The sequence below is a fragment of the Anolis sagrei genome, chromosome 1 (assembly GCF_037176765.1).
Source record: "Anolis sagrei isolate rAnoSag1 chromosome 1, rAnoSag1.mat, whole genome shotgun sequence".
NCBI lineage: Eukaryota > Metazoa > Chordata > Lepidosauria > Squamata > Dactyloidae > Anolis > Anolis sagrei.
In genome coordinates this window covers 57955417-57967482 of record NC_090021.1, presented here as the reverse complement: position 1 = coordinate 57967482, position 12066 = coordinate 57955417, and the positions used below count along the sequence as shown (strand labels likewise).

At 41.0% G+C, this 12066-nt stretch overlaps 1 protein-coding gene across 9 annotated transcripts in view; it reads left to right on the top strand.

Moving 5' to 3' along the window:
• Positions 1–12066, top strand: part of RYR2 (ryanodine receptor 2) — a 361257-nt gene that overhangs the window by 192784 nt on the left and 156407 nt on the right. For all 9 annotated transcript variants that reach the window (XM_067464901.1, XM_067464907.1, XM_067464890.1 and 6 more), the window contains exons 17-22: positions 776–871; positions 4702–4820; positions 4989–5122; positions 5582–5823; positions 6109–6301; positions 11363–11579. In XM_067464901.1, the coding sequence (XP_067321002.1) occupies positions 776–871; positions 4702–4820; positions 4989–5122; positions 5582–5823; positions 6109–6301; positions 11363–11579 (1001 nt within the window). The remainder of the gene's footprint in view (positions 1–775; positions 872–4701; positions 4821–4988; positions 5123–5581; positions 5824–6108; positions 6302–11362; positions 11580–12066) is intronic.

The window sequence follows — 12066 nt, the reverse complement described above, 5'->3', positions numbered from 1 at the left end:
AAGCACCGCTGTTGATCTGTTTATTGTCCACTTTCTGTGCAATAAAGTTGATAGTTTTTTGCATCATTGTGATGTTGCCCAGACTTGAACTTGGTAGTCTCCATATGTGTGCATTCACAGAGACCCCAAAGAAAAAGGACAGGTTGCTTACCTGTAACCATGTTTCTTCGGGTAGTCACCTGTGACTTCACAGAAACTCGCTTGTTCCTCCCCTCTTATGCAAACCTCCCCCTTTCTAGCTGCCTTTGCTGCAATGGAATTGGGGAGCGTGAAACCAGGGTACCTTTTATGGCCTGGGAGAAGTGGACAGGGTTACCGCCAAAATTTGAAAGATCACAGCTTGGAAAACTTTCTGTTGGAGCCCGCGGAGGTTCAGTAACTCTATGTGTGTGGATTCACAGAAGACCACACAAAGAAACATGGTTACAGGTAAGCAACTTGTCCTTATCCCCAATCTATATGGTGAAAAATCAAAAGTGAGGGAAGTTGTCATTCAGTAATATCTTGGGGACCCAAATTAGGTAAAAAATAAAGCACATTGATCACTATGTAAATAAATTATAGTTGGCCCTCTACATCCACATATTCTCTGTCTTTGGATTCAATGGCCCTTTGAAGGCAACTGTAAGGTTGATGTGACCCTCGGTGAAAATGAGTTTTACACTCCTGCTCTAAGTTTATTAAACTGTAGAGTTTGCCTGAAATATAGGCCATGATTTAGAAAATAATAATTATTTTCTCTCTCCCTCTCCCTCCCCCCCTCTCTCTCTGGTAGCGGCTTTGATTAGAGGGAATCGTAAAAATTGTGCCCAGTTTTCTGGATCTCTTGATTGGCTCATCAGTAGATTGGAAAGACTGGAAGCATCTTCTGGTATTTATTTATTTACTATTTTTGCATTTTATATAAAAAGCAACATAAAAAGAAATGATGTATTGTAGAATTTCGTTTTTAGGAGATCTCTATGTTTCTTGAGTGTTATTGTCATTTTGGTAATAACATAAGTTACATGGAAATAATTTTAAAAGTTATTTTTTCTATGTCCAGTATATAATGTTTTGCATAGCATCAGATTTATGTGGAACAGATTCATCCAATTAAAATACAATTAAAGACTTTTGTTGTCGGAACACATGCTTTTGGTCACCTATGCTTAATGTGTTTAGTTCTTTAGATCAGTTCTTGGAAAGAAAACAGGTTTCATTTGGAAGTGTCATCTGCACTTTGGTGATACAGCTAGTCTTTTACTGACATCTAAAAGAATGGCTTTCTGGAAAATAATTGCTTTCTGGAAAATAATCAAAAAAGTAAAGCCCCCCCCCCCCCAATTTTGACAGTTCTAACTAGAAAGGTAAAGAGTTCAGAATTTTTATAATCCCCTGATTTAGCTCTATGTTGATTCCAGTGTTGTTTTTGGCGTATCATAAATGTTTTTTCTGTATGAAAGATCTTGGGAAAAGGAGATGCAGGGAGACAATCTGGAGAGGAAGAAAGGGGTCTGGGTTCCTTACTTGCTACGCCGTTTGATTAAACTTGTCTCCTCATACCTTACATTACTGTTTCTATATGTTGGTTTGTGCATTGATTGGAAAAGATTTGTGTGTAAGCTTTGTTTATTTATTAAAATCAATAAGCTGTTGTGATTATTCATGCTAGTATATTTTTATTGAATTCATCTCCAGTCACACGTATTAATTCGCATAAGGAACCATTGAACTTTAGCATAGTATATTTTTGCAGATTTATCACAGATAATCACTTTGCACAGGCCTATTTCTGAGAAGATCTTATTAAATACAAAAGAATAAAAAATACAGACAGGGTTCATGCCAATGACTAATCCCAAACAGGGTATTCCTCTTGAACAAGTTGCTAAATGGCAAACAATTACGCCAATTCCTTTGGTTTATTACATCTATTTTAGTTGGGATGCTGTTGATATTTGCCATCAGGTCACCCCTATGAACAAGAGACTTCCCAAGGATTCTGTTATTAAAAGCCTTGCAAAATTCTTTATTTATAGTGTTTATTTATTGTATCTCAGTCTATCAGAGTCCCATAGGCAATGCACATTAGAAGTGCTTGCAAAATATTAAATAAATAACTAAAAACTAATCAAACCCCTTCTCTTTAAATAAATAATTAAATTTAAAATCTAAAAGAGGCAAGAGCCTACCACCTCATGAGATTAGGGGATGTATAACAGGGCTTTTGTTGATGATCTTAAATTTCAGTCAGTCTCATATGAAAGAAATCAGTCTTTTGCGTGTTCTGACCCTACTAAGGAGACCTATTCAGAGCTGCAGGTTCTTTTGTTGAATCAATCTACTTATACTGAACTCTTCCCCTTTTATTATCATCTTCAGCTTTTCCCAGTGAGTTTAGGCCAATGAGGCTGAGAATCCAGGTTATATTCTGAACCTAGAGTAATTTGGTGCATCAGATTGAATTAATATTTGAAACAAGAATGTAGTGAAATTACACCAAAACATTGTATTGATTGGCTTGGTCTTATATCAGTATTGGAACAATCAGTGATTGATATTACTTGTTGAAATTTTAAATGCATGTGTCATTTGCTACTTTAAAAGACATCTAAGGATACATAACTGAATAACAAAACTTTGGTTCTATACTGACCATAGAATATCATATTGGGATCAGTATGAGTGCATGAGTTAAGGAAACATCAAAATGCCTCCTGCTCACTGGATAGTTATATTTTAACTGATTTACAGGTTTTTTTTTCTCTTACACAGCAATTTATACACATGAGAAAAAAATCGAAGAAAACCTTTCCATCTTAAAGACTCTCAGCTCTTTATATCATTCTGGGTGGCAATGGGCTGTATTTTATAATGATTCTGTCATGGGTTTTCATGCCAAGAACAGTGAAGTATTCTGTAATTCAGTTTTTTTTAAAGTCACCAGAGATTGCTGTTCTGTAAATGATTACTTAATTAAAAATACAATTGGCCTTTGGGCTTTAAGATAGGAATCAAATTAATAGTTTAGATTTTTCTTATAATTCTCTTCTCTCAAATTAAAAAGATGAGCTATTGAAGACCTTTTGAAAAGTACCCTGTTGATTTGTTTGCCCTTGGGGGCAATGGGTATAATTTAGGGGAATATGTAGATAGTAAATGCCTTTTGATTGTAATTCATGTGATCAAAATATTTAATATTTAACTAGTTAAATTATTATTTCTAACTACAATTAGTTTCAGATAATAAGCTCATTGATGAGATAAAGAAAACTTGAATGTGGTTTCGCTATTTTTCCTGATTAGCTTTTTATAGTATGCATAGGGTTCTTCTTGTAGCACCCTTGAGACTGAGAGAAAGACTTTAGTTTATGCCTTCCTAGACTAAATCTGCTTTATTAGATGCAAACATATTAGACGTATGTCTGCTTCATCAGATATAAATCTACTGAAACTTATACTGCCAACTTCTGTCATTTAGTCTTAAGTTCCCTTTGCATACTAACATATCCAGACTAACATATCTGTATCTTTGAGACTTTACCATCCTTCTGCCAATAAGAGGTACTAGTGGAGAAAACCTTTTGGTTGAAGTTGATTCCCTCTGCTATTGCCTCTAGTGAATAGAAAAGCTTGAAATAATGCATTAAAAAGCTCTTTTCTTTTACATACAAAAAGATTATGGGAGGATTTGACCAGAATGAATCATTGAGTTTGGTTAATCTAATAGCTCATGTTGTATGAGTCAATATATAGAAGACAGTTTAGCGTTCTGTTGCATTCTGTGTCATTTTATGTTGAAACTAGCATTTTAACTCATGTTCAACATTAACTGTAACCACAACAGCAGTAATTAATGATGTCCCATAGTTTTGCTGATGCTGAATTCAGAGATCACTTGGAACAACCATGCCTGGACCTAGGGGATTTTTTCTTAATGCAGCATTGCAGAAATCTGATAATATTTAATGAAGCAGCAGTAACTGCTGCTTCATTTGGTTGATAATGTTGGTTAATTGAAGGTCAGAGGTGATGAAGTGCATCTTACTTTTTAATCATTTCAATTCTACGCAGTTATTCAACTTAGAATAATAGAATCATAGAGGTGGAAGAGACCACATGGGGTAATTTTATTTATATGTAAAATCATGTATTTGGCAACCTCCAACATTGAGTTCATTTTAAAACAATCCAGCTCAGACCATGGATACCCACCATAATAAGTGGGAAAATATTATCTTGCCTTCTATAGAATCAAAAATGTGCTAGAGTTTATTTTACTTTAATCTTAACTTTTCACTTAAGACTTTATTCCTGTGTGGAAGTGTAGACTCATTATATCTGTTCAAATATGGTGAAAGCCATTTGAAATTAAATCAAGGGGAACATTTAGCTTTTAGGAGTCAGCTGATGAGATTTAAGTTCTATTAAGCATTTTTATATTAAATTCAAATTTCCATACATATCAAGAGCAGTGATACATCTCCTTATCTGTGCAGTACTGAGAGCCAATATGGTGTTGTGGTATGAACAACAATAACATTTTATATGTCTGGATGCTTTTTTGGTGCTATTTTCTTCTTTCCTCTTCACAAGATGGTAATGGTCATCAAACAGGAAGGACTATTGTAATAGTACTTAGATCTCCTTATTACCTTGTGTGATTCTGAAATGATATTATGGGCGAAAAAGAATCTGTTTTTTTTTTAATAATTTCAGGAATTCTTGAAGTTTTGCATTGTGTGCTGGTGGAAAGTCCTGAAGCATTAAATATTATCAAAGAAGGGCACATTAAATCAATTATATGCCTGTTGGACAAACATGGAAGAAACCATAAGGTATGGGTGAACCACAATAGACAATCTAGAGGCTCAGTGTGATAAGTAGAAAGTTCTATGAGTTATCTTTAAGACAGCAAGGAAGAGGGGTTGGTTTAAGATAGTAAGGTGGTGCATTTTTTGTAGAGGAACCAAATTCTGTATTATCCATTATCATTTCTTTCCCAGGTGTTAGATGTTTTATGCTCTCTGTGTGTATGTCATGGAGTAGCTGTGAGATCTAATCAACATTTGATCTGTGACAATCTTCTGCCAGGAAGGGATCTACTTCTCCAGACACGCCTTGTCAACCATGTGAGCAGGTAAAACTTGAATGCATGCACACATTTCTATATATATTATACACACACGTACTTTAATAAACCCTCAAACAAGTAAAAAGGATTTTCAATAGACATCAAACTATAATGGTTGCAATTATAAAGGAAATGTAGTGTATTCACCAGCTTGTGACAGAAAGGCAACTGCAATGCCATAAAATGTGCAACTGAATAAAATGAAAGTTTAAACATTTTAACTTTTACTTCCACACCCTTTGTATTAATGTACCTTGTTCATTGCTGTTGTCTTGCGTTGTGTCTTCTTTTCTATAAGGTTAATTGTGGGATAAAAATCAGAGAAGATACATAAATAATGTAAAAATAAAAGGCTTACAGAGACCAAGCACCAAAGAGTTAAATAAAAATAATTCCAGCAAATAATTAAACTTTGTACAAATTTGATTGTCTAATGCATATAACTTTGTTTTTGCTTGCATTCAGTATGAGACCCAATATTTTCCTTGGAATCAGTGAAGGGTCTGCTCAGTACAGGAAATGGTATTATGAACTAATGGTTGACCACGTGGAGCCATTTCCAACAGCAGAAGCTACTCACCTTCGTGTGGGCTGGGCGTCAACAGAAGGCTATTCACCATATCCTGTGGGAGGAGAAGAGTGGGGAGGTAATGGTGTTGGTGATGATCTATATTCCTATGGTTTCGATGGACTTCATCTATGGTCAGGTAAGACAAATTAACAATCTTTTAAATACCTTCTTGAACTTGGAACAAAAAGTGCATATATGGAAATAATATTTTCGCAATAGGAAAATGTAAAGGGAAGGCCCTAATTCAGTTGTGAAGCTCATATCTTTCTGAGTTTTTGACATTTAGTGTTGCTAATCAATGGACCAACACATCCAGGGCTCTGTTAATATATTCAATGATTTTGTCTTGAGTTCTCCGAAGCTAATTTTTCTTGCATAAACCTCAGCATTCATTTTTGGTATATCTGTGTTTACTTTGTAGGTTGTGTAGCAAGAGCTGTGAATTCTCCCAACCAGCATTTACTAAGGACTGATGATGTGATCAGCTGCTGCCTTGACCTGAGTACTCCAAGCATTTCATTCCGGATAAATGGGCAGCCAGTCCAAGGGATGTTTGAGAATTTCAACATAGATGGTCTTTTCTTCCCAGTTGTCAGTTTTTCTGCAGGAATAAAGTTAGTGCATGCATCCTAACATTTTAAGAAAATTCGTAAATTTGTTTATTTTTATTTTGGCATTTCTGTTTTATTTGTTGACCCTTCTTCTACTTGTCAATTACCTTGAACTGTCTGAGCTGCAACTGGCTACCTCCCTCTGGGTGATTTCTGCGTCACTTCATTGCCACCCAAACCGGGTGGAGTGACCGCCATTGGGGCCGGTTGCCACAGGGGCTTTTCTCTGTGTTTGCCACCATGCCGCATTGCCGACTGCTGACTCCTGCTTGGTCGTCCCAACTGCGCTTTGCCACCTTTCTGCTGGCACTGCCGCTTTTCCTTTTGGCGTGTTTGTCTGTGCGCCTTGATGCATCCATCTGCGCCCAGCTGGTCGGAGCTGGAGATCTGGGCGGATCGGGCCCTACTGCGGAAGGTTGCTGCTGTTGCTGAGAAGGTCTTCTGCTCCCAGTTGTTGGCACCCTGTCGTTGGCACTCCATTTACACCACGCAGCTCCTGTCCTAGTCCTCATCTAGTGATCCGGCCTGGTATTGGTCGCCATTGTTTGGAGGACCTCGTCCGTCTGGCAGAAAGTTCAGGAGCCGACACTTCCTCTGTCTAGTCCAGGATTGGCTGGTCATTGAAGCTCGCTGGGCTGCGGTAGTGTGGTTGAAGATCTTGTGGCCACATTTTAATTGCATCGTGGTTTGGCTTCTTGGTCTGGCTTGGCCTTATCGGGCTGCACTGATCTCGCCTGTCCATCGGCGCTTCGCCATCTGTATTGCATCAGCTTCCGGAATGCCCAGTGTTTCCAGCTAACTAAAAGAGCCTTGTCCACCATCTTGACTAGTCCTCACTATCAATGTCTCTACCTCATCTTTTTGGATTTTCCATCATCCATTATTGGCCACTGAACTGAACTCCGACTTCCAGAAGGTTTACATGTCTGGTTGTTTGGGGTTCATTTCTTGGGGGGTGGGGGGTGGGGAGGAACTTTTATCATCCTTTTTCAAATAATATTCTGTCCAAAAGACTCAAGACTGAGAACACTGGACAAGAATAGTTACTCTGCACTTTACATAGGATACTGTATTGATAAAGTGCAACACTGGCACTTTAACCTGCTAATTTAACTCCCACCACCGCACCTTATGAACAATTCAGCTGCACTTTAAATACTCATAGCTCCCACCAGCACTTTATTATTGCTCCTGCACTTTATAAATCTAGTACGGACAATTTACCTGTTGGCACTTTATAGACTTTTAGTCAAATTGGCACTTTACAGACTCTCAGTCAAAATTGTATAACAACTATCTCCCATGTTGTCCTTTCACCTTCTTTATATAGCAGTCATATTTGTATTTGCTAAGGGGAGTGAGGGTGGGAGTGGACTGGAGGGGTCCGGAATTGGCAGGGCTATTGTGGGAAGCAAATGGTGGGGAAGGTCAATACAAGACAGAATACCATCAACTCAATCAACTGTCATTGAACCATGGGTTGAAGATATAAGCTGGAGTGTCACAGGGATGGGGGGTGTTCCAATGGTTGGCCCCCCCATAGAAATAATAAAGGGGAGGGGGAGATACGGGAAAGGGAGACCTTTAATTCAGCCTAGGGAACATGAAACAATATTAGTAGTTCCAAATCGGTCTCCTGACAGAATAAATTGGAGTACCCAGGATGGCAGTCCCTCTGGATTAAGGGTGGTGCTGTTGAATGCCATATCTGTCAATGGAAAAACAGCTTTCATCCAAGATCTAATTATGGATGAACGGGCAGATCTGGTGTGCATAACGGAGACCTGGTTGGGTGAGGTTGGAGGTGTAAATCTGACCCAGCTTTGCCCACCAGGTTTCTCTGTGCAGCACCAGCCGAGATTTGGAAGGCAGGGAGGAAGGGTTGCAGTGGTCCATAGGGATTCCATCCCACAGTCAACCAATTTTGAATGTGTCCACCTGAGGGTAGGTGACCGGTACAGAATAGGGAATTCTGTTAGTGTACTGTCCACCCCGCTGCACTACAGTCTCCGTACCTGAGCTAGCCGGGGTGGTATCGAGCCTGGTGTTGGAATCCCAGCGGCTAATTGTGCTGGGGGAGTTCAACGTCCATGCCGAGGCCACCCTATCAGGAGCGGCTCAGGACTTTATGTCTTCCATGGCATCCATGGGACTGTCCCAACTAATAACTGGCCCAACTCACAGTGCTAGACACACATTGGATTTGGTTTTCTGCCTGGGATGGGGGGATGGTGACGGTATAGAGGAGCTAACCACCGCTCCGTTGCCATGGACCAACCACTACCTGATCAGGTTTAGGCTCACTGCACCCACTAACCTCTGCAGGGGTGGAGGACCCCTTAAGATGGTCCGCCCCAGGAGGCTTATGGATCTGGATGGTTTCCTGACAGCTCTTGGGGAGTTCCCTGCCACCTCGGTAGGTGATTCTGTCGATGCTCTGGTCACTTTCTGGAATGGGGAGATGGCTAGGACAATAGACACAATTGCTCCAGAACAGTCCCTCTCAAGTAGCCGAGCTAAACCATCTCCTTGGTTTAACAAGGAGTTGGCAGTGATGAAGCGAAGGAAGAGGAGCCTAGAAGCCATGTGGCGTTCGGATCCGAGCGAGCCATATTGAACATGGCTTGTGGCCTTTTTAAGGGCATATGTCATGGCAATAAAGGCCGCAAAGAAATCTTTCTTTGCAGCCAATATTGCATCTGCAAAGAACCATTTGGCGGAGCTGTTTCAAGTTGTCAGAGGTCTGTTAAATCCCACTGTTCCGGATGGAAACCCTGACAACTTGACAGCCCGCTGTGAAGCACTTGCTCAATTCTTTGCAGACAGTCGCTTTGATCCGTCCTAACCTGGACACCATGTTAACGGCAGTCTCTGAGGATGTAACACGAGCACCTGCTTGTTCAATTTTAATGGATCAATTTCAATTGGTGAAACCCGAGGATGTGGACAAGATACTTGGAGGAATGAGGCCAACCACATGCATTCTAGACCCCTGCCCATCCTGGCTTCTAAAGGAGGCGAGAGGGGGATTGCCGAGTGGGTGAAGGTGGTGGTCAGTGCCTCCCTTCAGGAAGGCAACATTCTAGCAAGCTTAAAACAAGCTATTACAAAACTGCTGTTGAAGAAACCATCACTAGACCCCACTCAATTCATCAACTATCGGCCTATTTTCAATCTCCCCTTTTTGAGCAAAGTCCTGGAACATGTGGTGGCCTCACAACTCCAGGTATTCTTGGAAGACACGGATTATCTGGATCCAGCACAGTCTGGCTTTAGACCAGGACATGGAACCGAGACAGCCTTGGTCGCCTTAGTTGATGATCTGTGCCGGGAGCTAGACAGGGGGAGTGTGTCCCTGTTGGTTCTGCTGGACCTCTCAGCGGCCTTCGATACCATTGACCATGGTATCCTTCTGGGATGCCTCGCTAGAATGGGCCTGGGAGGCACTGTTCTACAGTGGCTCCGGTCCTTTCTGGAGGGTCGTACCCAGATGGTGTTATTGGGGGACACCATTGTCTTGTGGGGTTCTTCAGGGTTTCATACAGTTCCCCATGTTGTTTAACATATACATGAAGCCACTGGGGGAGATCATCCAGAGTTTCGGGGTGTGGTGCCATCTGCACACGGGTGACGTCCAACTCTGTCACTCCTTTCCACCTACTCCTAAGGAGGCTGTTCAGGTCCTGAACCTGTGCTTGGCAACTGTGACGATCTGGATGAGGGCGAACAAATTGAAATTGAATCCAGACAAGACAGAGGGATACTCCTGGTCAGTCGCAAGGCCAAACAGGGCATAGGGATACAGCCTGTGTTGGATGGGGTTACACTCCCCCTGAAGATGCAGGTTTGCAGCTTGGGTGTGATCCTAGACTTATCGCTGAGCCTGGAACCTCAGGTTTCGGCGGTGACCAGGGGAGCATCTTCACAATTAAAGCTTGTGCGCCAGCTGCGCCCATACCTTGGGAAGTCTGACTTGGCCACGGTAGTACACGCTCTGCTTACATCCCGTACAGACTACTGCAACGCACTCTATGTGGGGTTGTCTTTGAAGATGGTCCGGATGCTTCAACTAGTCCAACGAACGGCAGCCAGATTGCTAACAGGAGCGGCTCTCAGGGAGCATACAACCCCCTTGTTGCGTCAGCTCCACTGGCTGCCGGTTTGCTACCGGGCTCAATTCAAAGTGTTGGCTTTGGCCTATAAAGCTCTAAATGGTTTTGGCCCAACTTACCTGTCCGAACGCATCTCCCCTTATGAACAATCAAGGACCTTGAGATCATCCGGGGAGGCCCTGCTCTCGGTCCTGCCTTTGTCACAGGTATGTCTGGCGGGGACGAGAGACAGGGCCTTCTCAGTGGTGGTCTCTCGGCTATGGAATGCCCTCCCTAGAATCATAGAATCATAGAATCAAAGAGTTGGAAGAGACCTCATGGGCCATCCAGTCCAACCCCCTGCCAAGAAGCAGGAATATTGCATTCAAATCACCCCTGACAGATGGCCATCCAGCCTCTGCTTAAAAGCCTCCAAAGAAGGAGCCTCCACCACATCCGGGGCAGAGAGTTCCACTGCTGAACAGCTCTCACAGTCAGGAAGTTCTTCCTCATGTTCAGATGGAATCTCCCTAGAGAGATTAGATCTGCTCCCTCCCTCTTAACGTTTCGAAAGCAAGTTAAAACATGGCTATTTCAGCAAGTGTTCACAAATACAGAGTAACGGATATAAGTAACTGATATAGGAAATTTGACGATTTAACAATGCAACTGGACAATGCTTGATAATGAGACACTAATGATGTTGTTTTTATTGCTTGTTGTGTTTTATGTTGTTTTAATGTTTTAATTTGTACTATGATATTATGTATACTGTTTGGTTGGAAACCGCCTTGAGTCGCTGATAGGCTGAGAAAGGCGGTATACAAATACAGTAAATAATAAATAAATAAATAAATAAATAAATAAAATATCTCCTCACACATTCAACCCATGCAGAGCATAACATTTCCGCATAACATTTGATGAATGAACTTGCAGAAATTGAACTCTTTAAATTGTTGTTGTCTTGTAGGGTACGCTTTTTGCTTGGAGGCCGCCATGGGGAATTTAAATTTCTTCCACCTCCAGGATATGCTCCTTGTTTTGAGGCCATTCTGCCAAAAGAGAAATTGAAAGTAGAACACAGCAGAGAATACAAAAAGGACCACAATGACATGAGGGACCTACTGGGTCCAAATATTTCTTTGTCACAAGCAGCTTTTACGCCAGTACCTGTTGATACCAGTCAGGTAAATGGATTCTACTTTCACTTTTAAACTTTCGAGTAATGGATATTATTATGTAAGATGAATATCATTTGACTCTAACTACGTTATCACACCAGAGCTTTAAAGTGGGCAGCACCACATTTCTGTCATCTGCAGAATTCTGGGAAATGGAGTTTGGGATTCTGTATCTGATAATTCAAATGCCCCACCTTAAACTACAGTTCTCAGAATTCTGCAGGTGGCAGAAATGCGGGGCTGCCTGCTTTAAAGCCCTGGTGTGATGACGTCATTATTTTGTGTCACACTGTATTACTAAAAGTTTAGGTGGTTACTAACATGTTTCATAAAGCACTTTGCAAATACCATATTTGCTGTTTTAATTGTAGCTAGAAGTATTTCGTTGACGTTCCATATTTCAAGCATTTGCCAGATGTACTATGATATACCATAAATGGTTTCTCCAAAGTTAAATTTGAAGAGTAACTGGCAGGCAGAGATGCCGTATACT